This window comes from Larimichthys crocea, chromosome III, assembly GCF_000972845.2.
Source record: "Larimichthys crocea isolate SSNF chromosome III, L_crocea_2.0, whole genome shotgun sequence".
NCBI classification, from domain to species: domain Eukaryota; kingdom Metazoa; phylum Chordata; class Actinopteri; family Sciaenidae; genus Larimichthys; species Larimichthys crocea.
The window spans coordinates 22,205,738-22,231,063 of NC_040013.1; the positions used below are offsets into that span (position 1 = coordinate 22,205,738).

A 25,326-nucleotide genomic window follows, 5' to 3' on the forward strand; every position below is an offset into this window, starting at 1 on the left:
TTAAATGTTCATGCATTTGAAAAACCTGACCACACATTTATAACCACAAACACACAGGAAACTCAATGAAAATGTCCACATACATGCACACAGACAAACACAGATTCAAATTAATATTACACACACTACTGTATAAATAAGTCATATTTGTGTTAGTCGTGTTCCAGTGATCCTCCCTTACCTTCCATTTATAAAGTAGGAAGGAGGGCAATGAAGAAGGCAAGAAAACAGTAATGTATTTAATATCTGTATCTCAACATCTGAACTGGAAACTGAAGGTGAGAACTGCAGACACCTGTCAGGCTTTTAGTGGGTGTTAAAAGGCATTCTTTGATTATTTTCACAGAGGTGGTGGGTTCATGCGATGACGGTGGTTTAATCAACATGTCTGGCATGCAGCATCCACTTCAAAGTCTTTATCGTGAGGAGTGCAGAGGAGTACGTTCCCAGCGTTTACGAGACTGAGCAGAAACCTTTAAGTTCAGGACATCATCTTGAAAACTTTGATTTAATAATCGTGATCGAGCATGAAGAGAAATCCTTTGGCAACAACTTATCAGCATCCGCTTGATCAAACCACAATACCTTTATAAGCAGTAAGTCATGTGACTGATCTATAAAGGCTTCAGTATGCTTCATGCAAACTAGTCTGAGCAACAACTAAAAGCCTGCAGTCATAGAGACGGACACCAGTGGACATGCTTGTTGTTTCTGAAAAGGCATTACGCATAAATCGGTTGGTAATTTCAAGTCAATTAACTACTACTAATCATCAGGATTTCTTTACATGCAAAACTGCTATATTATTCTAACCAACTATTCCTGCTTCAACACACTTCAACAAACAAAACTTAATATTTAATCTTTGTTATTTAAAAAGGCACAGAAGTCATGAGGCCCAGCCAAAGAGGGGTTAAAGTGTCTATTTCCATGAATCAGGGCTTCTAAATTATTTAGGTTGTTACTCTATAGTCACATTTTATAAGTTCAAAAATATTTTCAAATCCTTTTTGTGTGTTTTCTAAGTATCTCACTGCTGGTTCCCTAACAATGAGTATACCGTATATAAATAAATGTAGTTTGTGTTTGCTGATCTTTTTAAACGTTCCTTGTAATGTGTGGAGTGATGATGACCTTGATGGAGGCTACAAGCTGAAACACACTGGTTTCATGATCGTTTTAAATATTACAAGTGTTGTTTTGACCTCTTCTCATTGTTGGTTTCGGAAAGTCACAAAGTTCTCAGACGCAGCGCCCCACCCTCCTCTAAACACAACACTTTGTTTGAAGCATACTGATGCCTTCGGGGTTATTGCAATTTTGTCTGTTCACACAAAGACAATGGAGCAGGCAGGAGAGAGAAGACAAAGAAATATAAAGATAACAAAGGACACTGTGCATTCTGTTTATCCAGCTTCCCATGCAGGTTGGACTGTGCGTTCATACACATGCTTGGCTGGCTGTTAGTGCCGGAGCCATGCGAAGGGAAGGTTGCAGCGAGCACAGGCAGGCATCGACTGGGCATCCGCCGAGTACTGTGAATACAGACCAATTCATAAGAGGCAAACTGAGAATGTTGTGGAGGTTGAATGCTGTCGTGTCTATTTATATTTGTAATATAAAAGGTAAAAATGCTGCAGAGGAAAAGATATGCACCCTGCACCGGATGTGTAAACAGAGCTTTGCGACGTGGCAGCTGCAGTAGTTGGATGTCATTTAAATGGCTGTTGTGTTTGAAAATTAAGTAGCCAGTCCTCTGTTCATCAGCATACGCAACAGTAAGGTCAAGAGCTGAGCTTAGTTTGTGGTTTCCATTTACATGTTTGTGTGTGCGTGTCTGAGATGTCCCAGTGCAATGACGACCATTCAAACGTGGTCCATCAGTGTATAGTAGCAGGCAGGCAGCAGGTGGAGGGGTTCAAGCAGACCAGGCCACATGCCAACAGAGTGAATACGAAGTTGGCAGTGCCTGACTCCAACATCCCCTCGAGTGGACGTACCTTCCTGTGCCATTGCGGCCGTGCTGGTGGTAGCGGCAGGGCTGGTATGCTGCCGTCCCACTATTGGACAGAGAGGGATTCAATGTGGAGGCACGCTAAAGCCTGACAGCCTTTTAATTTTCTGGATTTCTTTAATAAACTTCAGCGCATGAAACAAAGTGTGTTTTCCCTGATATCTAACTCCTTTTTATTAGGATGAAGTGAAGCAGCAGACGGGTAATCTTCACAGCACCAAAATACCTGCGCCCCGAAATGATTAATCTTATTCCTGTGGACATTAACAAGCCTACAGTCATGTATAAAGCAATTCAGAGGTCTAGCCCGTCTGCTTTCTTCTGTCTCGGATCAATCTTGACCAGTAAAAAGTAGTTGGCTGTAATCCACAGGAGCTGCTTTACTTACATGAAAGCACATAAGCACAGGGCCAATAGCCTTAATGCATTAGGCCATCGTCTAGCCCACAAATTGGGTGTTCAATCAAAAGTGCACTGCGTTTTCGGTGATCAAACTGCTTACGAGGTAGAAATCCAAGCCAAACCTCTGAAGTGCGAAATCAAAACTGCAGACAAAGCTGACAAGCAAATGTGACCAGGAATAAAAAATGTGCGGTTAAGGGGACTAGATTCAGGCCAAAGAAAAGACAGATCACAGAGAAGAAGTAAAGTAGTAGAAGAACAGTGACACGCTACGAGACATCAGATCAGAAAAAAGGTGATATTAGAGCGGATATAACTGATATTTCATCATTATTAGAAATAAAACAGATTTGCTCTCTGTCACAAAACTGTTCAGTTTTGGCTCAAATATGTATTATCAACAGCACAGGGCCCCATTTCAAATCTATGGGCCAAATCAAATTGTTGCCTCTTGATGTGTCATCAGTATTACTGCCAAAGCTCACCTGAAAAGTTCCTGGACACCAGCATCGTCGTGAGGATAGCTCCCTAGAGAGACACAAAATTCAACATCATAAAGATTTGTGTTGCATGGATGTGTGTGTGTGTGGGTGTGTGTGTGTGTCTATGCTCACTTTAAGTTTCCTCCTGGCGTTGAACTTGCGCAGACACTCCACAGTCTCTTGGCGGTGCATCATGGAAGCCACAGTGGAGCGTTGCTGTATGTAGACAAGAGGAAACAACATTTTAACATCAGGGGAAGGCGACGTAATCGACTCTACGCGAGTCCTAATAAATGAAGGTGGAGGCAAAGAACATAAGTCTTGCATTCTGTTTCTTCAGCCACTATTTTTTATATTTGGACGCCTCCGAGTAGAATATCGTGCCTACACAATGACCACCTATTTTCATCATCCTTTATTTTTAAGTAGCAAGTGCTGCTATGGAAATATCTCCAACAGAAATCAAATCAAATCAATTCTGGAAATCGGTGGCGACGGCAAACTCCACCTGCAGTTTAATAGAATTATATGACTCACAGTTGGACCACATCTACAGCTTGTAAAAGCATGATTCATCTCTACTACTTTGGAAAGATCTGGTTCTTTGAAGCCTGTGATCATGAAAACATTTGGTGAAACTGTGTCTGAGGTGCATTTTCGTAAGAATTTCAGATACATTTTGACATCTGCACAGTGTTTTGTTTTGTTTACAGTTGCAACAATGAAATGCTCATGGGTATTGCAGCATTTATGGTCGTAATATAAACCAACGTTGCATCAGCAACCAGGAGTTAGTCACTTTTCTACTAACACTGAAGATATCATCAGCCAATCAAGACCACACATTTACCCGGTCATGGTAGTCTGGTACACATTTAGTCTCGTCTGAAGCTCTTACATGCAGTCTTGAGCATGTGTATGAAGACAAATGAACTGAGAGCTTTGTTTTATTCGACCAAAACTACAAATTCAGCTCGAGCACATAATCTAAGTTTCGGTGTTTCACAGTCTATGATTTTAACACTAGGCTGTTGGATGTGATCAAAAATAATGTGCAGTCAATGTATGAGTGTGACTTACGCAGACCCATGGATGCTTAAGGGCCTGGTCGGCAGTGATCCTTTTGGCAGGGTTAATCGTTAACATCTGATTGATCAGATTCTTGGCCTCAGGGGTCACCGTGTCCCACTCTGGAGAAGGAAACTGAAAGAAGTAGATAAAGAGATTGTGTTTTTAAACATTTTATCATGCAACACAACATGCAAATGCACTAACGTATACTTTCAGTGATGCATGATGCTGCTGAATGATGTGTTTTGTATATTGTCCGCCTCTGAAAACCAGGCGTAAACATAATGCAAACAAGTCTTACACAAGCGACAAGAAAAGTTGTGGCAATTAAAAGAAATTGTATTAAATAGAGCTCATATTACAAACACAGGTGAAATTGCTACTCCTATCTTACTCCCACATGCCCATCCTCCAAGTCATTAATGACTTACTACACATATTCTGACAGGCAGAAAGACAGACAGATGGTCAGACAGACGGACAGAGAGCTGGACACAGTCAGGCAGATGGAGGAAAAAGATGGACGAAGTGAAAGTGGGGGGAAAATAACTAAAGTAACAGAAGAGAGGGAGAAATGGTTGTAGTGAAAAACAAACAAGTAAAAAGAGGAAAAATAAAGAAGTAAGAAGAAATAACAAAATAATGATAATAGTTCTGTGAGAAGGTGTATGGTCTTATTCAATGTGCTTCTCGTTTTCCAGTTTAAGAGTTTTCTTGGCGATGGACATCAAGGGCATTGAGCAAGGGGCTTGTAGTTTTGGATGGGTGGGTTGATAACTGAGAGGTCACCGAGCAGACAGAGGGATGATACAGCTCATAATGAGTGATATCCTGTCGGTGACTTGTTTCCTAGAAGTAATGAGTTGGTGGGCAGAGCCAGGCAGAGTGGAAGTAACCGTCTGATGTGTTTATCGACCAGTATCTATCTGAAAAACACATTTTATACATCTTGTGTTGAGTAATGTGTGTTTTGGAGATCAATTTGTATTGTTATAGGGCAGTATCGTTAATCTTTGTAAAGGTGCAACCTAAATATCTGGATCCCAAAGTCGGGAGAGAGTGAGTTGTTTTTCCAATCTTGGGTGGAGAGGGACTTTCTTGAGTCTGTAGATGATATTAGTTTGTATAATTTGGAAAGCTCTTCTATTTGTATTTGTTTCATCTATTAGCATGGGTAATTGTTAGTTCTATTTATTTTTGATTTTACAGTGGATTTTAAATGAAGGTACTGAAAATGTATCATGTAAAGCGATATGAGAGTTATTCTGGGAGATATGTTGTTCTGGTGTTTTTTTAGTTTTGGTCTGTATTTACATGTTGTCATTGTGAATCAACTGGTTTTGTTAATTTTCCAACAAGCTGTCAGAGTCTTGCATCAGGGCTTTTATACCATCCTTCCATTATCTTTATCAGGGTCGTGGGGAGCTGGAGCCTATCCCAGCATTGAGAGAGAGGCGAGGTACACCCTGGACAAGTTTCCAGTTCATCACAGGGCTAACACATAGACAAACAACCATTCACACTCACGTTCACACCTACGGGCAATTTAGAGTCACCAATTAACCTGTAAACCTGCATGTCTTTGGACTGTGGGAGGCAGACGGAAAGAAACTCCACATAGAAAAGCCCGAGGGTAACCAGGAACCTTCTTGCTGTGAGGCAACAGTGCTAACCACTGCACCACCGTGACGCCCCCAGGCCTTTTATTAATGAACACAGTATCTGATTACTGTAACCAGAGAACTAGTAGTGGACAGGGAGTTTTGTTTTGTGTTCGTTAAACATGAATTTTAACTTGACTATTAATGAAGAGTAAAATCACTACAGGCTGGACATGAAACAGATGCAGATTGTAACGGAAAACACAGTTTGAAACACTGTGAAACTGATGCTTCTGCTCTTATCCAAATAAATGCAAGATATGCATGGACACTAAGTACAGAAGTGTTATTGTTACAATGTTTTTGTATGAATCATGTTTTACTCTCTCTTCTTTTTTTTAAACCATGCATAACATTTGGATTGGTAAGGGCAAAAACAAAAAAATATTTGAATTATACTGTATTAAACAGTACGAAGTGAACAAAGTCCTTCTGTAGTAACAGGTGGAGAAGTCAGCATAGTTTCCCTGCCACCATCATCCCTCCTCCGGGCAGCATAAAGCACAAGTACATGTGTACGACTAAAAAACATTAAAGTGTCAGTTACTGATAAAAAGAAAAGAAATAAGATTCAAGGTATCTGCATGACACGATACTTCAGATTATTACAAGCGCTTGTCACTTCATATCAATGCTCATATTATGCACATTCATTAGATGTGGTTGCTTCCAATTATGGAAATTAATATGGGTAATAAATTCCTATCTCCCAGAGGACAATGACAAAATGTGATAAATAAGCCTATTGCTCTCTCGTAGTGTATCACCTTTTTCTACAGCAAGATTAAAATCATGCAATAACAAAAAGAAGGCAATTAAAAAGTAAAATTAAATTTCTAAATTACTTGCATGACAGATTTCAGAGTGTGTTATTCGAGGAGACTTGAAATGAAGGTGTCCTGCAGGGCTCATCTCAAGGCTCTGTGCTTGTTTTTCCTCATTCACATAAATTATGATTAAGATTATGTATTAGGATTCAAGTTTCATGAACACAGATGGAGCTCTCTGACAGACAGACTCTACGGACCCTAACTCTCATTTTTATGTATCCATCCACTGGAGCTTGCAAATATGAGCGCTATAATTATTAAAGCAGCACTAATCAATATTTTTATATTAATAACGGATGAAATGACTCAAAGAGTGGCCTTTATTTACCTCGGAGAGAAACAGGACTTTATTTCTAATGTGCCCTTTTCCCCAGTCAAACTCACTCACTTAAAATCAGTACAGTGCGAGTCCCAGCAGATGTTTCACTTTGCCCTTTTCCCTGAATTATCTACAATGACCATGAATGAAGCACTGAAGTAACACTTAATGTCTGGCAGCCTTCCTTTTAAATATTTTAATCTGAGTGTTTTCAACAGTAGCTTAATATCAATCAAGAAATGACTGGAATTAATTAGTGTATGACAACATTATTTCTGCCCAGAGCAGCAGAGTGGTGAGTGTAACATGATGCACTGATGTTATTGGCGCTGTGGAAAACACGCTGAATTTATCGTGTGAGCCAGTCATAGTAGATGACAGGTATGACAGCTGTATCTCGGAGTGACAGACCCTCAGACAATTATCACCTGCCTCTGTACTTTCTTTTGTTGTTGTTGTTGTTGAGGTGTGGGGTGGGTTACAGCTCAAAACTTTACTGAAGTTGACTGCCCCTATCAGCTTTTCTTTTTTTTTTTCCCAGCTGAAGCAGCACAAAAAAAACATCTCTATGCGTATTACTGGCTCAGCACCAAATGTCAGACAGACAAAGTTAGAGACTGAAAATAGTGAAAAAGTGGAGCTAAATATATTTTTCCTAAGCAGTTGGTGGAGACCAAAAAAACTATAATGACAGTGGATATCAGACTTCCATTCGTCAAGTGGTCAGAAACACAACTCCACATACATGCTAATGTTTCTCTGTGGCTTCTGGATATGCACAGAAGCACCTATTTGTCTTTATAACCGCATAATATGCAAATACTGTGTGTTCAGCATCTGATGTGGCAGTGCAGCTGAAGGTACAGAGCTCGGCTTGTGCTCACAGAATACATTAAACCATCAAACAATGCAACCCCGTTTGGGTGAATCGCCGTAGGGCTGTGTGGCGGTGGGGAATAATTTTATTTAGCTGATTAACTGGCTTTCTCAATGCCGGTGCTGCCTCACTCTCATTCACTGTCTATGACTCTCTACCAATGCTCAGTCTCTCCCTCTCTCGAACCATTGCACACAAACCAAATTAAACTTCTTCGTGTCATTATTTTGCAGCGTAAATTGCGAGCCAGACTGAAATAAACAAAGCCAGAACACAGCAGGTAGAGTATTATACTTAAGTCCATGAATCCAACTGGATAGACTCAGTTTCAGAGACATTTCAGGCTGGCTGTGAAGGTTTGACTGGTCCGAGACGGCTGGATGGTTACTGGATTCTTTTCATGGGCACCCACTGCATCCCGCACCACCACAGCCTAAACGAAGTACCCAACTCAAAGGAATGGAGCAACCTGCGGCCTTACTCACAGAGAAGTCTGAACAATAGCAAATTGTTTCGTCTAGTTTGTGGAGGTGTCCTTTTGGCAAATAATCAACACACAAACAACACACATGTAGTTCATAGCTACAGATGTAAAGGAAAGTAAGACTCACGTCATATGCTCCGGCCTTGATTTGTTGGTACAGTTTGTGCTGGTCCTCGTCCCAGAAGGGAGGGTAGCCCACCAGCAAAATGTACAGGATCACACCTGGCACACATACAAAATCTATATCAACATACTGGATATAAAAATACACAAAAATACATATAAAATGTAGCTTTAGTGGCATAATCTCCCTCATGAATTTTAGTGAGCATATGAACAAACAGACATCTGGCTAACTGACCACATGCCCATATGTCCACTGGCTTTCCGTACGGGTCCTTTCTCAACACCTCTGGGGACAGATATCCTGGAGTTCCTGCAAAACCTGTGAAAATACAAAAATCCTTATGTGAAGTTTGTCTTGAACTCTTGAACAATTCAAGAATAAGCAGTATTGTTTCTGATTACAGCATTTGAGAAGACTATGGATTCATAAGCCTCTCTGATCTCTGTATGTATTTTTCAGGATGTGCATGTATGTTTTGGACAAATGAGCAGAATGACATTTCTACTCTTTTACCCTCCTCATCTTTCCCTTGTCTTGTTTCCTTTTTAATGTTTTTACTTAATACAATACTATTTGTTGCCATTTTCAGGGTAAAACTAATATTCACAATAATACTTTAATATAACCAAACTTGCTACAAGACTTCTCAACACAGACACTCACATTTTTGTACATTATTTGATTATTTAGTATCTAGTAATCTTCCATTATGGCTCTTATTACTTGATAATGCGTATTATTATCATAATGAACTGAAACATAAGCTCCCTACTAATTTAATACTTTCTTATTTTCTCCAGCATCGAGGATGGTTTTCTTCCTGAAGCAAACATTGCTGCTGAAAGTGAAAGAGAGGATAAGGTTAAAATTTCAAATTGTTAATATCGTGTTTCTTACCAAACCATGCCTGCTGGTCCCCCTGCACCTCGATTGCTAGACCGAAATCTGCAAGCTTCACCGCTGCTCCCTTCATCTTACTGGCCAGGAGCAGGTTCTCTGGCTGCAACACAGAGAGACAAATTGTTTTTTTGGATTAAATATGAAAGTAGTGACTGTTTTCAATATTCTTTTGTCAGCTTTTTTTTTCTGTAAAAAGTCACAAGTTTCACATTTTTGTTTAACGCTCAAAAATTCCCAAAGATTATCAATTAAATGAAGTCACAGTGAAATGAATCGTCACATTTAAGGAACTGTTGGCAAATGTTTTTATTTACGCGTAAATGAAGTAAATCAGTTATTCAATAATAACGTTCTGTTAAATTTATCCTTGGATAAACTGAACTGAAGTTTTCCACGGCACAAAATAAATGTTTGCACAGTTAGGAGCAGCAAGCGGGGGGAAAACATTTAATTAAGGGCAAAAGAGATACGCACGTACGCTCCTTCAAGAAATGTTCTCTCTGTCTGCATGACTGGGTGAGCTGCAGGAGCAAGATGACATCTACAGTAGTAATGAGGCATGATTCGGTCAAACAGGCTTCAAGGCTTCCCCCAAAGGAAAGACCTTTTCAGTCAGCTGTCACAGAATTTAACACAGCATTTTGACACTGTCCTCATGATCACATAAGCATGCAAAAATCAGGACTTGGCAAAGATAAGAACATATTAACTGTGCTTCAGTTGTTTTAACTGTGTCCTTGTTTTCCTCGTTTGTGTTTTCTTACATCGTCGTTCCTCTCGCTTGAGGAAGAGATGAGAGGAGGAAACACGTCAGGGTCAGGTGTAATCAGACGCAAGGTCATTTGATTTTAGCTGCACAGCGGTTTTAGATTTGCTTGTTTTGTATTTTACTTCACAATATAAGATTGAAGTGTTTCTTTTCTTTGCACGGTGGCTTTCTATGTTAAGTGTGCAGCTTTTCCCAGAAGATGTCAGCCAAATCTTCTGTGATAAAATTTGGCTACATAAACAAAGAGTTCATCTGGAAAACATTGTCCAAAAGAAAACACAGCAGTATGTAAATGCTATAGCTGGGACCACATCAACTTAGGAAGGAATCATAAAGAGAGGCGGGCCAAGTGCAAACGGCGCTAGCGAAGATCTGCTACTGTATCAAAACCCTTGATCCAGAGAAATCTAGCTAATATTAGGTATAAATATTAGCTACTCGTGAATGCACTTTGTGGTCCTGGTCTTGAATCAGTCTCGTCTCGGTCTTGGTACACTCAGATCTTGGTCATGACACTGCACCCTCAAGGACTTTAAATCGGAAAAAAAAAATGGCTGCACTGAAGAGTTGAGAAAAGTGTCCAGGGTGTACATTACTGTATGTTGATACAGGTGTAAAAGCATGCACAACACATTGCAAATTGGATTGAATTGGACTTGTTCTTCAGGAAAGAAACATGCTGCAAAATTCACCTAACTCTCCTTCTTCCTGCTATCTCAAGCTACGTGTCAGGAAGCCTCAGAGGAAAAGTTGGTAAAAGAGAGGAAAGTTAAAAAAGGAGCTCATAGAGCAGCATCACTTCTTTTACAGTATAAATAATGTTATCGTTGTGAGCAGAGATACCTGAAAAGCCTGCGCCTATCCTGCATTACTTCTCTAGACCTTGGGACGTTTTTTGTTTGCCAGCTCTTTCTAATTTGCATATTGCACTTGGCAAAGATGCACAACTCTCCAGGTCGCCAGGTGATCAGACCAGGTGTAAATGCAGAGGGCTGTGATCATATATCCCGATAACAGGGTGTTAATAACAAGTGTAAATGGGGTCTATATGAGCATTAGCCCAGATGAAGCTGGGACCCTGAGCAGGATAACAAGTACAGAAAATAGATGTTTTTCTTTTAAATGACGTGTGTGTGTGTTTGTGTGGTTGTGCAAACGTCTTTGCAGTGATTAGCTGTCCACAACATGATGAACATCAAATCAAATACAGACAGATCGACAAATGTCTGGACACTTGTACCAACTGTTTTTGTGCTCTGTTTCTTTTCATCTGTCAGTCTTGCCCTCGCTCTCTCCATCTAGTTATCCATCCATCCATCCATCCACCCCTCCTTTCTCCTACCATTTCAGGCCGGGCAGAGGTGAAACAATATGAAAGAGAAATAAAAGGTGAAACTGCACAGGGACAGAGAGCTGGAGTGAAAGCAACAGAAGAAAAAAAAAGAGAGAGAGAGATACAGAGAGAGACAGACAGATAGAGACAGATAGATGGGAGGTGGCATAATGAGTCCCTACGCTGGCGCTGCAGCAGCCGGGTGACCTCACCCTACAGTTACCATAGCAACCCAGCCTGCCACCAGCCAACAGCATTCAACTCTTTCTCTCCAATTCTTGTTTTCCCTTCAACGAGTGTCCCTCCCAGGATGACAGGGAGGCAGATATACGACAAGTGTGTGTGTGTGTGTGTGTGGCTGTGTGTGTGATGTCACAACTCTCCACGGCGCTCTTTGTTGGCATTATCGGTGTTTTTATGGCTCCAATACAGATGTCACATTTGGCAGCTTTATTCCCAGGGAAGAAAAAAAAAAAAAAAATCAGATGTTGCTTTATTTTTAGCTGTCAGATGATTGGAGGGTTTGTTTGTACCAATATTTACTCTCCTTTTAACTCCGGTTTGGTCACTACCAACTCATATGTTCACCAGCCAGTTGTTAACTCAATCTGTCTGCTGTTTGGTGCTGACCAGGAAGTTTACAGTTGGTTTATTAGAGCTTTTTCCTTTTTTTTACTAAAAACAGCTGCCATCTGCTGCTGTAATCCAAGTTGATGAGAGCAGTCATTTGTGATGAACCTACAGAGAATTATCACCCAAATCTGCCTGCTGAGTTCAGCTTTAAGTTATTTATAGTGAGTGTCAGCTCACTGTTTAGCTGCCTGGCCCATAGCTTTACTGTCTTGGTTGTTAGATCATCATTTTTGCACCCAGCATGCAGCTATTTTCAGTCAAAAAGTTTGAAAAACCCCACTGTAAACTACCTACTCAACACAAAACAGCGGCCAGACAAAGTTAGCAACTAGGTGGTGAACATACTGGAGCATTTAGCACCTTAAGAGCAAAAGCAGAGCTATAGGAGAGAGAACATTGGAGAAATTTGAATTTTGCTCTATAAAACTGCTCAATGTGCAACTGTTTACTGACAAGTCAAAACTTGTTTTTATGCTGCTTCACTCTATAAAATGGAAATATTAAAGCCTTATGCACCATTTTGGACACATTTCACCCAAATTCAGCTGTACATATTTGGTATTTTTGGAAACTCTAACAATTTAAAATATATTTTGGTGGCTCTGAATGATATTTGGCTGCAGAGATGTAGTCTTGTACATTTTGTTGTACATTAACAACTAACGTAAGTCATTGTTCTCCACCGCTCTCATCATCTATAAACATTATCGTCTCTCTGAATTTCTTGCCTCTTTACTCTGCAGTTTATTTGATAACAGGATCCATATGCAAGCTAAAAAAATCAATGAAAAGCAACAACACATAAACTCATGTTTATATTCCAATTATATCTGTCTAGTTTCTCTAGAGTAATGGTTTAATCTTGTTCTGTCACATAAAATAATGGACCAGATTGTTAAATAAACTATTAAAGTTTAGGACTAAGCTCACTTTGCTGTCTTCATTCACTATGAAAATTAAATAACACAGCTGAGGAGGTCAGAGTGCTGTTGGTTTCTGGTAGGGGTGAACTGTCTTGCTGCAGGGGAAATCGTCACAGGCCGTCATCACCGTCACCTACCGACCCGCTATTAATAGCAGCTGGTCTGCTTTCGTCACTCCTCGACAGTGCAGGAGGGGTGGTAGAAGGAAGGAGAGGAAGAAAAATGGGAGGGGGTTTAGACATAGAGCAGCATGGGAATAGAGAAATAAGCAGGAGAGAAAGCAGGTGAAGAGGGAAAAGGATGACGCTCATCTCTTAAGTTGCTCTTTACGTCACAGCGTGACGAAGGTGTGTGCATGTGTTTAGACGTCAGTCTCCACACACACACACACACACACCTTTCATCTGCATTCACGACACAGTAGTATGTCGGATAGTACAGAAGGTCCTCCTATGTTCATCACTGGTTTATGGTAACTCACCTTGAGGTCCCGGTGCACAATGTCATGCTGGTGGATGTGACTGACGCTCTCCAGGATCTGATTGATGCAGTGGCTGGAGTAGACAGAGAAGGATGGGAAACAGAGGAGAGACACATCACGATAACAAAAATACCAAGTTTAAAATGACTAATCTGTGGTTATATTTATTGGGTCAAATGTTAATAAATGAAGTAATATAGACAATATATACACAACGCTCATTTACTGTAGCTAAAAGAATAAACCATGATTTTTACAGCAGGCCATTTCCACTTAAATGTTTCTCCAGCAACCCAATCATGATGTAACATGATGTTTACTAAATTCAGGTGGCAGTGAGTCTTTTTTTGTCTGACACTAAAGTAAAGAAGTTCATGTAACACCAAAATAAGCGGAGCTGAATGCAGTGACGCAAGTCATGTACAAGTTGGAAAACTTAACAAAACTTTAGTAAAAAATGTGTGTCTATGACAGGGTTTTGTAGAGTGTTACATGGGGAGGAGGTCCAAGTGGAGTGGAGGTACAAATCTGCAGCTTGCCGATAGATAGTTGCTGAGTGCTGGGGGCTTTCCAGGAGAGAGTTTCTGAAAATGTGCACAGATATCCTCATATTTAACCCAACCTTAATTCCCTCGCTGACTGGAAGCAAATCCCTGCAATAAGTGTCAAGTTTCACCAAATATTTAACATGCTATCTGCGAACGGCAACATCGTTCCCTCTCCTATATTTTGACATGTGCCACTAATCATCACAGGATTCATGCCTGACTCATGCAAGGGCCCCGTAAGACCCGCGGGATCTATCAGCAATTTTACACTATATGCAAACTAGCCAGCTGGACAGGAGAATAAGCGACGGGAGGAAAGTTGGGTGCATCTTTATGTGAATGATTGTGTGGAAGGAACTGAAGCAACCTGGGTGTGTGCAGTGGGGAGTATCCTGTGTGAGCTTGTCCTAAGCTTACATATCAGCAATTTTTCTGGTCTGACGCTCACTTAGACTTAATACAGTTTCATTTAAATTACACTGACCCAGACATCAGTAAAGGTGAAGTCAGCGACAGCAACAGAAGAAAGATTTTGGGAGAGTGGCGTCCTCTCTCTGTACAACAGACTCAAGAGCTCTGGGCGTTGTGTCCAAATTAGGCTAAATCTAGACTCCATATTTTACCCTCCTTCTTGTTTTGCTGCTAAGACGGCTCCCAGCAGACTGTTCTTACTCACTTACGTGTTTGTACATCCCCTCACATTTTATCTTTTGCTCTGTCTCAACACTATGAATCCCAAATGTATGTCAATTCTCTAGACAACCAAAGGTTAGCAGTAGTCCTTTTTACCGTACTGCGAGACCATGACTAGATGTGGTTTCATCACCATTTCGAAACCTTGTTAATATTATTTATAGCTGGTAGTCGCAGCGTATGTGACTTCAACTACAAGTGCAAAGTGAGGCAAACTGGCTGCATGTACATTTAAAGAAGTTAATAACACATGATTTCCCTCTGTCGTGTTTAATCACAAGTTGTGCTCTCAGCAGATCTTAAAATAACGTTCAGAAAAACAACTCGAGGAGGATGTCATCATGGTGTGTCAGAGGTGGTGGCTCTCTGGGATTTGGCAGTGAAAACATGAAAGTTTTGGATACCCAGGCTTCTACTTTGTTCAGCCGTGTGTGTGATGCCCCATTAAGTGTAAAAAAGCAAAGTGTGTGAAGCTGCCCTCTCTTCTGCTTGTATGGATGTGAGACTTAAGGTGTCTCTAAAATCCGCTGAGACACGGCCGGGGTAAAAGCTTTGCTTGTAGACAAACCTCCACCCACAACTTGATCTGTTTTTACCATCAGTACACGATTTAGAGGCTAAGTTCCACTGTAAGAATCATGCCATGGTGCAAGTGATGGAGATTTAAGATGGAGCAAACAAATATAAAACATATTGTAAAATAAACTCTGAATTAACTACCTTATCTTACTATTGAAGATAACTGAGAATTACATATATTTAAGTTTACTTTGAGATCACACTCATATTGAACAAGGAAGATGGAGTCATACACCACCTGAACAACACCTTTGCACATAGCACTGGTATTCAGAGTTAAAAATACGTATTATGTACTCAGACTCATGACATCTGAGTTAAATTTGGCCATAACTCGAATATTCTTACTTCACTTTTTATAGGTACAGAGAACAATGTCTTAGTTATTTTCCCAAAAATGCTAGAACATCATTTGTTGGTGGGAAGTATAATTTCATCAATGTGTTTACATAATTATACACAGAATAATGATCTCATGTTTTTACCTGTTATTTATCTAGCATATATTATTGTATTATTGTATTATTGTAATGGTCCAAGTCAATAAAACGAGCTGCCACATGACTAAAATCTGCCAGAGCATTAGATAAAGTTTAGTCTGCACTATCCAGGCAGGTGAACTTTACTTTAGGCCACCGGACCACCAGGATAAATCTGCATGGGGAAAATGAAAAGCACCGTGAACCCCAACTGTACAAGTGGAGCTGCTCAGATCAGACTGTGGTTGTACTGGGCAGCTGAATGTGTAACTGTAAATGTGATCCAGGATTTCCTTAAAAACAGAGAGCAATGCTCTCAGTAAAACTCCCCTGAATACATACAGTTTTAACACAAAAAGTAATGTGCTGCAGTGCAAAAACATAACTGCAAAAAGTACGTAGGACAGCTTTAACATGATTTATTAATGGAATTAAATTTAAAAGCCCAGAGTCACATGGTCAAAATAAAGTGTGTACCATGTACTGACAACATCCTCAGAGAACTGACAGAAAGCACAAAGTACCTTCATACAGATTTAAATAGTAAAATGTGCTTTTATGCTCTCATAGTGTAACTTTTAAATTTTTTTACTTTTGTGCCCTACACATTAGCAATACGACATACTGTACCTGGCATCTGCCTCGCTGTAATACTCTCTAGCAACAATGTCCTCAAACAGCTCTCCTCCAGTGACACTGCAGGCAGACAAAGGGAGACAATAAAGACTTTGTTATGTCTCTTTTATAACACAGAGACAAAGGAAGAGTCCTCTCAGAGATGTAAAAAAAATACACGCTACATACACGACACATTTCAATGGCTTTTCTATCTGCCGTTTTGTTGTGTTATTAGTGTAGACAGATCCAACATTAGGGAATATAAAACGTGATATTTAACAAATGCCATTTAGACTACTAGAAAAAGGAAGCTTGCCTTTCAGACATTTTTTATTTGTGACGTAAACATGCTGAAAAGAGAGTTTACATTACTTGTGTGGGAAAACTGGTAGGAAATTACCGAGGTGAAAAACACCTTTGGGCATTTACAGTGGAAGAGCTGATGCACTGTACTGTGGTGACAGCCACAAAGACATGATTACTTGTTGCTTAGGTGAAGCAATTTATCCTGGAGCAATACTCCAGCCTGTGGTCTGTGTGTGTGTGTGTGTGTGTGTGTTAATGTGATTTACTTACAGGTCAAAGACAAGGTAATGGAAGCCTTCCTCTGAGATGCTGTCATGGAGTCGCACTTGTGAGGGAGAAAGTAACAGAGAGGGAGCCTTCAATTAGAAATCAGTCAATTAGGTGACATAAATGATCGTCTAGGTGGAAACTCTCTATGAGTGATCGCCTGTGTGAGTGTGTGTGTGTGTTGAAATACTTGTGGTAATAACCACTGTCAGGCTTTATACAGTAAGCAGTGTAGGGCATTACATTTTAAAATTCAGTAATTGCATTACAGTTACTAATCCCAGTAATGCTCCACTACTTTGACATTTGTGGGTCGGTTTGTTTGCTCATTTACTGGGAGACAGATGGTGGGTTAATATGGGTTTGCTCTCTGTGTTCTGTGGTGTGACTGGTTTAGGATGTGCTAGCCTGGCACTGTGGCTGGCTGGTGGAAGGAGGCGGTTTGCTTTTACCAAAAGAGGAGAAGCGCCGACGGTAATCGCAGATGTCACCAAGTTTTGTTGAGACTTGGGACAGCTGAGCTCAGGATTTCTGGAGAGCGGCGTGCAGTCACTGAAGCTGAGCTAGCTGGATGGTCAGTAAATCCATCCAAATTATCGGGCTGCCTGCTTCTCTGATTCTACACTTGACGCGTGGGCGTGGAGGACTTGAGAGTTGTTAAAGGCACCTTTGACGGCAGTAACAAATAATGTAACATGTTACTTTTCTTGAACCAGCAAAGTAAGTAAGACAGAACACAAATCAACACAATATTATTATGTGTTAATTCACAATCATAAACACACACAAGGTCAAATGATATGCGAGGATACAAGGTTTCCAGCAGAGCAGCTTCACTCCACAGTATGTTTTTAAAGCCTGAGTGCCACCTGCCATGTTGGCAACCAGGAGCCAGCTCTTGGATGACAAAGTTAACAGAGCAGTCATATTTTAATCATTCATAATTGATGTGATAATAGTCGATTCTTTTAAGGTTCTCTCTGGAAAGCAAACAGGAATCATCGCTGTACACACGCTGTATTTTCTTGTCGCCAACAAAGACAACCATCAGCTCTTAACAATCCAACAGTTCTGAAAGGCAGTGGTGAACTAACTAGATTAAAAAAAACTGTTTGTGTCAAGGTGAGTGGAGGTGCTTGAGCGCTTAAATTAGGAGTGAAAATGGTCTGAGAATGTCATATATTACTCTCCTCTTGCTTCAGACGACGTACATTGAGATAAAAGAAAACCCGACAAGCTCTACCCTTGAGAGTGGGATAAGAAAAGAGCAGCTGAGGGAGGAAAAGAAAGGAAGAATAGGGTGAGGAAGAACCAGGAATCAGGTGGGACAAAGAAGAATCAGACCAATGAAACCATACCCATTATGCTGTTATCATACTCTGTGTGTGTGTGGAGCTTGCACTGGCCGCATGCTACTGTATGATAAGACACTTGGCAGTTTGCACACTGCCATTACCTTCCTTTCTCAAGAGGCCACTTCCTATTGTGTGGGTTTTATATATATATATATAGATATATAGATATATATAGTAATATATATATATATTATATATATATATATAGATAGAGATATATATATATAGACACATTTCAGCAGTAAAGTAGGTGTGATGAAACTCAAGTGTTAGACATCATTCATTTATTCAATTATAATGTCTGACACTCAGCCTGACAATTTATTGGTAGAGAGACGTTTTCAGGGTACAGGGTTCGTTTTTAGGTTGTGGGCTCTGTAAGACAAAATCGAAACCTGTATCTATTTGCATTATGATAAACAGAAGCTATTCATGTTCCCTGCTTGCAATGTACCCACAGATGTATAGAAAACTATCACTGTAGAGTGATATTGAAGAAAACATAAAAATGTGCTGATTCTCAGGCAAATTCTGGAGTCAGAAACAACAACATTTTTGTGATTTCTTAGCAGATTTGTGGCTGTTTATTTACTACGGACATTGGAGATCCTCCAGAAGTGTGACCGATGCCAATTCTATAAATATGATCTCTGAGTCTTCTGTTTGACTGAAATCTAGTGCAGTGACTGAAAAACATCCATCTGTTGCCTTCTCAAAAATGACTCACCTATGTTTGGATGTTTCAGCAGACGACAGATTCTTGCCTCCCGCTCCAGTTTCTGGTGATCTGAGCAGAGAGGAAACAGTGGACACAACGTCAATATCAGACAGAGAAGATACATAAATACTTCATTAATGTTCAGAATGTTAGCAGGACTGTGTGAGTGGACAGGTCATGTTGTTCAACAGCACTTTTGGAAGCAGCTTCCTCTACATAACTTTTAAAACAGATGATGTGCTAATAAATAATACATCATTTGTTTGTTTTTTTCTAAAGCAAAGATTTTTGCAACCATTAAAACTTGATAACTTGTTTGGAAGGATTTCAGAAAAATCCTCCACGAGCGACTTTGTGAAGCGCTTTTCTTTCAACTGTGCAGCTGCAGCACATAAAACACACAAACACATTTTATCCTCTTTCTCTACAATCTCTCCTCATCCTCGTCCTCCACTCACAACAATCACTTTTCTTCTAAACCTGCCATTTTTTTGTCACCAACATAAACTCAACTTCAACTTGAAGGGGACCGCAGAGTTTCAGAGACAGGATGTCAAAGAGGTAAAACACAGAGCGAGCCAGACAAGCTAAGAGGCCAAAACAGTGGCTGTAAACTAATATGAGCTCGTACAACTGTACAAGCAGAGAGCTATATACTGTACACACACACACACACGCAAACACACACACACACAGAAACATGTGTGCATACACACACACAGCCTCTTGCACTTAGTGAAATTAGTCTTGTGGGTCCGGTCTTAATATAATCAGTGTCCAGTTAATGATTCTAATGGCGAGGAGAGGATGTCCGTGTGTGTGTGTGTGTGTGTGTGTGTGTGTGTGTGTGTGTGTTCGGATAGGAAGATTGGTTGTAGGACAGATACAGCTGATAGATCCAGTGGATCATATCTCCTGGTGCTGGGTGTCAGAGGTCAAGTTCATATTGGACACCCACCAGCTGCTGATCTCTGGGGACAGATGGACGGCTTATGTAAGTAAGTAACGCCTGCATGTGTTTGTTTTTCTGTATGTGTGTGTGTGTGTGTGTGTGTGACAGAGAGGGAGAGACATTGGACGTCCCTAATCCCCTGTCTATTTATGGTGTCAATATAGATACCATTAGTGCTGCAACTGGTGATAATTTTGAATATATGGTCATCCGCAGAATATTTACTCCTTTAAATATGTGCTAAAAATGTTGGAATATAGTAGAAAATAAAGTGAAAATTTCCTACGGGTTGACACCTTCAATATATCCCACTCTGAAGGGGAGAGCTTGCCAAGTCTTTCCTCTACATGTACGTCATCTGACACACTACAGGCTATGTACAATTGTTAAGAGTCATACTGTCAATACTGCAAGCAACGCTGGCACAGTTACGATCACTACCTATTTTTATGCACAAACTTTGCACATACAAACTGAACATAAAGCCTTAATGATGGAAAAATATATCTAGGCTTGACAAGGGTGGAAAAGTTGTCATGTTGATAAATAAGGATGCATTTATACGATGACTGATCCACATTAAAGCTTCTTCATCGATGCCGTTATAAAATTCACTGTTTCTGCTTTCCAGTAAGTTACATTTATTCAGTCACGCTGGGCTGCTCTAATCTCCTGTCCCATTCAAGGCTACAGGCAGTGTCATGGTGTATAGATAAGCAAACATATTGACACCTGCGGCTGTGGCGTGCATTAGTACATACTGTACATACTGAGTTTTAACTCATCTGTATGTAAAGGTGCTCAAACACAGCCCGGTGCAGTAAGTACATGCTCTGTGCTGCATTACTAAATCCTGTTGTTTTGTTTTTTTAACCCGAATATAAGAAAGCTTGGCAGATGTTGCAAAGGTTGTCATATTGACAAATGAGGTTGCACCAGTATACGCCCTGATACTGTTACTGCTTATTATGTGAATTGCGTCACAGCCAGATATTTTGCTCTCAAGTGTGAGCATTTGATGTTTTTCTTCAGCAAACTGAATATAAATAATTGTTAGCTGCTGCTCTAATTCTCAATAAATTTGATCACATTCACAAAGTTACACAGCAGTCCCTGGTGTAACGATTAGTCGATTCGTTTTTAACTTTTAAATGAATCTTAAGCTGTCGTGATAATTAATGAATTGTTTTGAGGAGACAGACATCAGCTCAATAATCCCTATAGACGATGTAAATGTGTAAAACAGACTGATGGATATTTTGATTACGATTGACGCATATCCTACTGCAAAACTGCAAAGTCGACATTGACCCTTGTTGCACATCACTCCCTCTTTATACACAACAAGTTAGACGTGAATCAGAGGTGATTCATTGCTAAAATAACACACGTCGTGCATAATGAAATGAAATGGCATGATGGGTCTTGACGAGTTACTAGTCCTTGAGTAATCTTCTAATATTATCATGTCCTCGGTATATACTCATAGCAGCAGCTGATGGAAACAAGCCCCTGATTTGCATTTTATTACGTGAAGAGAAGAAAAGAAGTCAAGTAAAAACTTGTATGATTAAAATTCAACCCTGATGAGGTCGAAATTATGAGCAGTTCTGTGGCAAAGCAGTCAATCACTTGGATGTGTACAGTAAGTATATCTGACAATCTTGGCAACCAGTTATGGTCAGGACCAGAAGTCCCACACTTAGCGGTAACTAATCGAACTGCATGTAATCAATGAACTGAGCAAATGGGACGGAGGTAACCCAGAGGTCAGAGAAGGTTTCAGTTTGTTCAAATTCCCCGACTGGCTGAAAAAACACCGTCAGGAAACGTGAATAGGAAATACTTCCTTCCTTCACAGCAAACACTGAGGCGCCTTAGGAGGCAGTGGAAAATCAATTGCATGACTGAGGTGTAATTTCTGATCTTGTGTGCATACAAAGCATTTAAAACCTTCAGTGATAATTCACTGCTATTTGTTGACAATACACGAAATGTGAAAAACTAGAATTGAAAACATATAGTTCATGTTATGTGTATTCCAATTCGACAAAACTCAATATTTATCCTAAAAGTCTGGGGCTGTTTTCAGTAGCTATCAGAGACTCAGGCATTCAGAGGAGAGGACGACGGGACAGCTGGTCCTGAAATGATCAGTCAATTTAAAAAAAGATAAATTTGCAAGAATACTGATAATTGATTAACCGTTTCAGTTAATTATTGAGCAAAAATGCAAATGTGAAAATTTGCTGCTCTGCTCTTCGTTTTTAATTTCAGCGACAGTGTAAATGCATTCAGCTTCAGCAGGCAGATGAGCCTGTTTTGTACATGCATTGTTAGAAAAGTATCATACATGCATCAAATGTAGACATTTGGAAAATAAGTTCTTGATTAGCGGCGTTAAGTTTTGTACATTGATTCTAGTGTCTCTACCAGCAACAAGCTCCTGCAGGAAAACACAGGAAGGGCTTAAAAATGCTACCCCGAGTTTGACCCCAAATCTCTGACCCACAGGGTTAAGCCAATCAGCTGAAGCTTTTAGCCTGCATGTCTTCACATACAGACATGCATCTATCCTGTTAAGTTTGTTTTAATACACACATACACGTACACACACACACAAGCTTTAATCTGACCAGCGTGTTCAGAGGAGGAGAAATCAAAGCAGTCTGCAGACATTCCACGACCTTCTCTCTTCTCAGAGCCATAATAAACTATTTTGGCTGCTTGTATTCTTAGAAGTTGGATCAGCCTGCAAAAATAGACTATTTTTCAACGCTGGCCTGAGATGACGGCTTTATCATGCGTGTGATGGAAGACAATCTTGGCAGCTGGCTGCTTAGAAATACTAGAAACTAACTGAGGAGTTTCAATAGAGAGATGAGAGACTAAGTACAGGCTTCAAAAAGACAAATTGTATAGAAAACAATACAAACAAGAGACAGTGACTGCAGCCTAACAGAAGTGTCAAATGGAGAAGGCAACTACAGCCTCTGCATAGAACCAGCAGAGAGTCATTATAAGTGAGGGACAGAGCCACTTGAAAAATGGATAATACACCCATTGTCCTGAACTTGTGTGTCTGTATCTTTATGGTACAAAAATGTAAAAGGAGAATTATCACAACTAATGACAATATAAACATGTTAAAAATGTCTGTTACAATGACTTTATCCAAAGACTACAGGGTGTGTGACAGCCAAACCAGGCATGGATGGGACTTGTTACATGTGCCCCGCAGCCGCCAGAGCAAATCATAGACATACTAGTCAATGTTATAACCCCACCAGTAGTGCTGAGGTCCGTTTCAGCAGGCAGCCCAGAAGCGGGTCTGCAGGCTGAGTCCGTGATCAGCCTTCATTAATCTGCACAGAACAGCTTGAGCTGGCAGGAAGTCAGACAGAAATGGCACAGAGAATCCGGTCGATTTTCAAAATAAAACACCCAGAGCAAACCTCCAATCGTAAGAAAAAATGGCCAAAAGAGAAACTATTTAACCACATAGCATATTTACACATTTAGAAGCATATAAAATCTGAGCCAGTTAACAAAGTGAGCAAAACGCTAGTGTTTGATTCAGTGTGTATAAAAGACCAAAACAGCATCACAACAGCAAGAAGATGGAGACGTGCCCGATGGAGTTTCCCAGTAAGGCTCACTCTCTATATCCCAAACCATGAACACAAACTGAGAAAGTTCTTTTGTAACTATTCTTTTAGTTCCTTTGTAGGATTTCATGTAAACAGTGAAAGAGTCAAACCAATAGCCTGCTGTTACCATCCACGCCCACATAAACACTATACACATACACTTTTACAGCTTTCCGGAGAGATGTGATGTGATATCATGGCATTTGCTTCAAAAAGAACAACACACACAGCACTTAGCCCAATTGGATTGGAGCGATGATCGACGGCATGGCACATCATCATATTCATTTATCCATCCAGTCCCCTCCTTCCTCCGTTACTATCTCATCTACAAGCTGCAGCAGTAGATGGATAGATGGATTTTTCCAGCCCGGATCCACTGTTTAAAAAACAACCTATACTCTCTCCCCCAAGCACACCAATTAACTTCTGACCGCCTGGAAAGATAAGACAAATACTTTACTATAAAAGGTCAGCTCGCACACAGAGTAAACACCATTACCAAGCCAGACAGCCAAATCTGCTGATTTTGTTACTGATTTTGGCGTTCATGCAGCTGGTGACACACGCAGCTTCCACGAAACACTGACCATACAAGTATTTATCATACAAAGTAGAGGATTTCATAACTAGCCAGTGGTCACTACAGTTTGCATGTCACAGGTTTACCAGACTACTTGTCTTTAAACAGTCAGCGTGTCAGTCTGCAACTTTAACAAAGTCCCATCTCCTCAGATCAGGCTATCGGAGCACAACTGCCAACTCAAGATCACGATCACCATTCTTCATCTGCTGACTAGAGCCAACCTGGCAACCTGCAACCTAAGCATAGCAGGATATTAGCATGATGAGTCGCTGATTAGACACAACCAGCAGACACAGAATAGCTTCTCCATTGAGCAGCATTTGTAGAACTAGTACCGGTATAATATGTTGGATTTATCACCATAAAATATGCAAATCACGTTTGCTTTCGTACATGTACTTAAACTTCAAGCAGTGTATTGTTTTACGGTGCATCTACTGTATGTGCATTAAGCGTGTAGTTGTGTGTTGTGAGCACAACTAAAAGCCTGGCTCGCAGCTTCATTTCCTCACTGCACACACAAAACAACACAACCCACAGTCACACAGACCACTTTCGGATGTTCTGATTCCTTCCTGAGTCTTTCTCAGAAACAAACACTTGATGAAACTGGGCGTGTCCCTGACCAAAGCTACGGCATAGTTTCTACACAAAAGACAGAAAATTAAGACATATTTGATGATCATCAACACTGCTATCACATAAAGCAATGTTAGCAGCAAAATGTTGATCACAAAGCTGATGTTTAAGTCCAAAATCCAGATATATATGATATTATTATCTTATATATAAGATATTTAGTTTGCAATTAATCTTCTAAAGATTCCCTGGTTAGGTCCTAAAATTACTTTTCTCCTCGTTTATTTGAATCTTTAATTTCTTGACTGCTGTTCAGACTAATTAAGGGTTTTCATGTCATTACTGTGAGCTCAAGTATTTTAAGATTAACATTTGTCATACTTTGATATTTCCCACTAAAGAAAGGCACATTAAGACACCAAGACTTTGACCTTGAAGTATTTAGAAACAAAAAAACTGTTTGACTTTTGAAGATTTCAGTGAGAATTGCATATTTCGCCAACTGGATGGCAAGCACTGGATTCTGGAAATTTCCCAGTAACACCCTTCAGTATACCCAATTTATTGTCAATAAAGACTGGAAAGCCATACATCTTCTCAATGCCTAGGTCTCTAATTTGTTGTACAGTTTCTCAAGGCTGTGATCATACTAGACGTCATAATAGGTCATTTTATACAGCAGGGTCAAGT

The 25,326-nt window shown here is 40.2% G+C and overlaps 1 protein-coding gene across 29 annotated transcripts in view; it reads right to left on the reverse strand.

Moving 5' to 3' along the window:
• camk2g2 (calcium/calmodulin-dependent protein kinase (CaM kinase) II gamma 2) overlaps positions 1 to 25,326 on the reverse strand; it is a 62,936-nt gene that overhangs the window by 16,263 nt on the left and 21,347 nt on the right. For 20 of the 29 annotated variants that reach the window (XM_027277809.1, XM_027277806.1, XM_027277804.1 and 17 more), the window contains exons 3-13: positions 18,879 to 18,938; positions 16,800 to 16,854; positions 16,236 to 16,301; positions 13,307 to 13,379; positions 9,165 to 9,267; positions 8,502 to 8,585; positions 8,268 to 8,362; positions 3,979 to 4,101; positions 3,031 to 3,114; positions 2,902 to 2,944; positions 2,001 to 2,060 (exon numbers count right to left, since the gene is read on the reverse strand). In XM_027277809.1, the coding sequence (XP_027133610.1) occupies positions 2,001 to 2,060; positions 2,902 to 2,944; positions 3,031 to 3,114; positions 3,979 to 4,101; positions 8,268 to 8,362; positions 8,502 to 8,585; positions 9,165 to 9,267; positions 13,307 to 13,379; positions 16,236 to 16,301; positions 16,800 to 16,854; positions 18,879 to 18,938 (846 nt within the window). The remainder of the gene's footprint in view (positions 1 to 2,000; positions 2,061 to 2,901; positions 2,945 to 3,030; positions 3,115 to 3,978; positions 4,102 to 8,267; positions 8,363 to 8,501; positions 8,586 to 9,164; positions 9,268 to 13,306; positions 13,380 to 16,235; positions 16,302 to 16,799; positions 16,855 to 18,878; positions 18,939 to 25,326) is intronic. The other 9 variants (XM_027277831.1, XM_027277830.1, XM_027277814.1 and 6 more) reach the window with 1 other exon arrangement.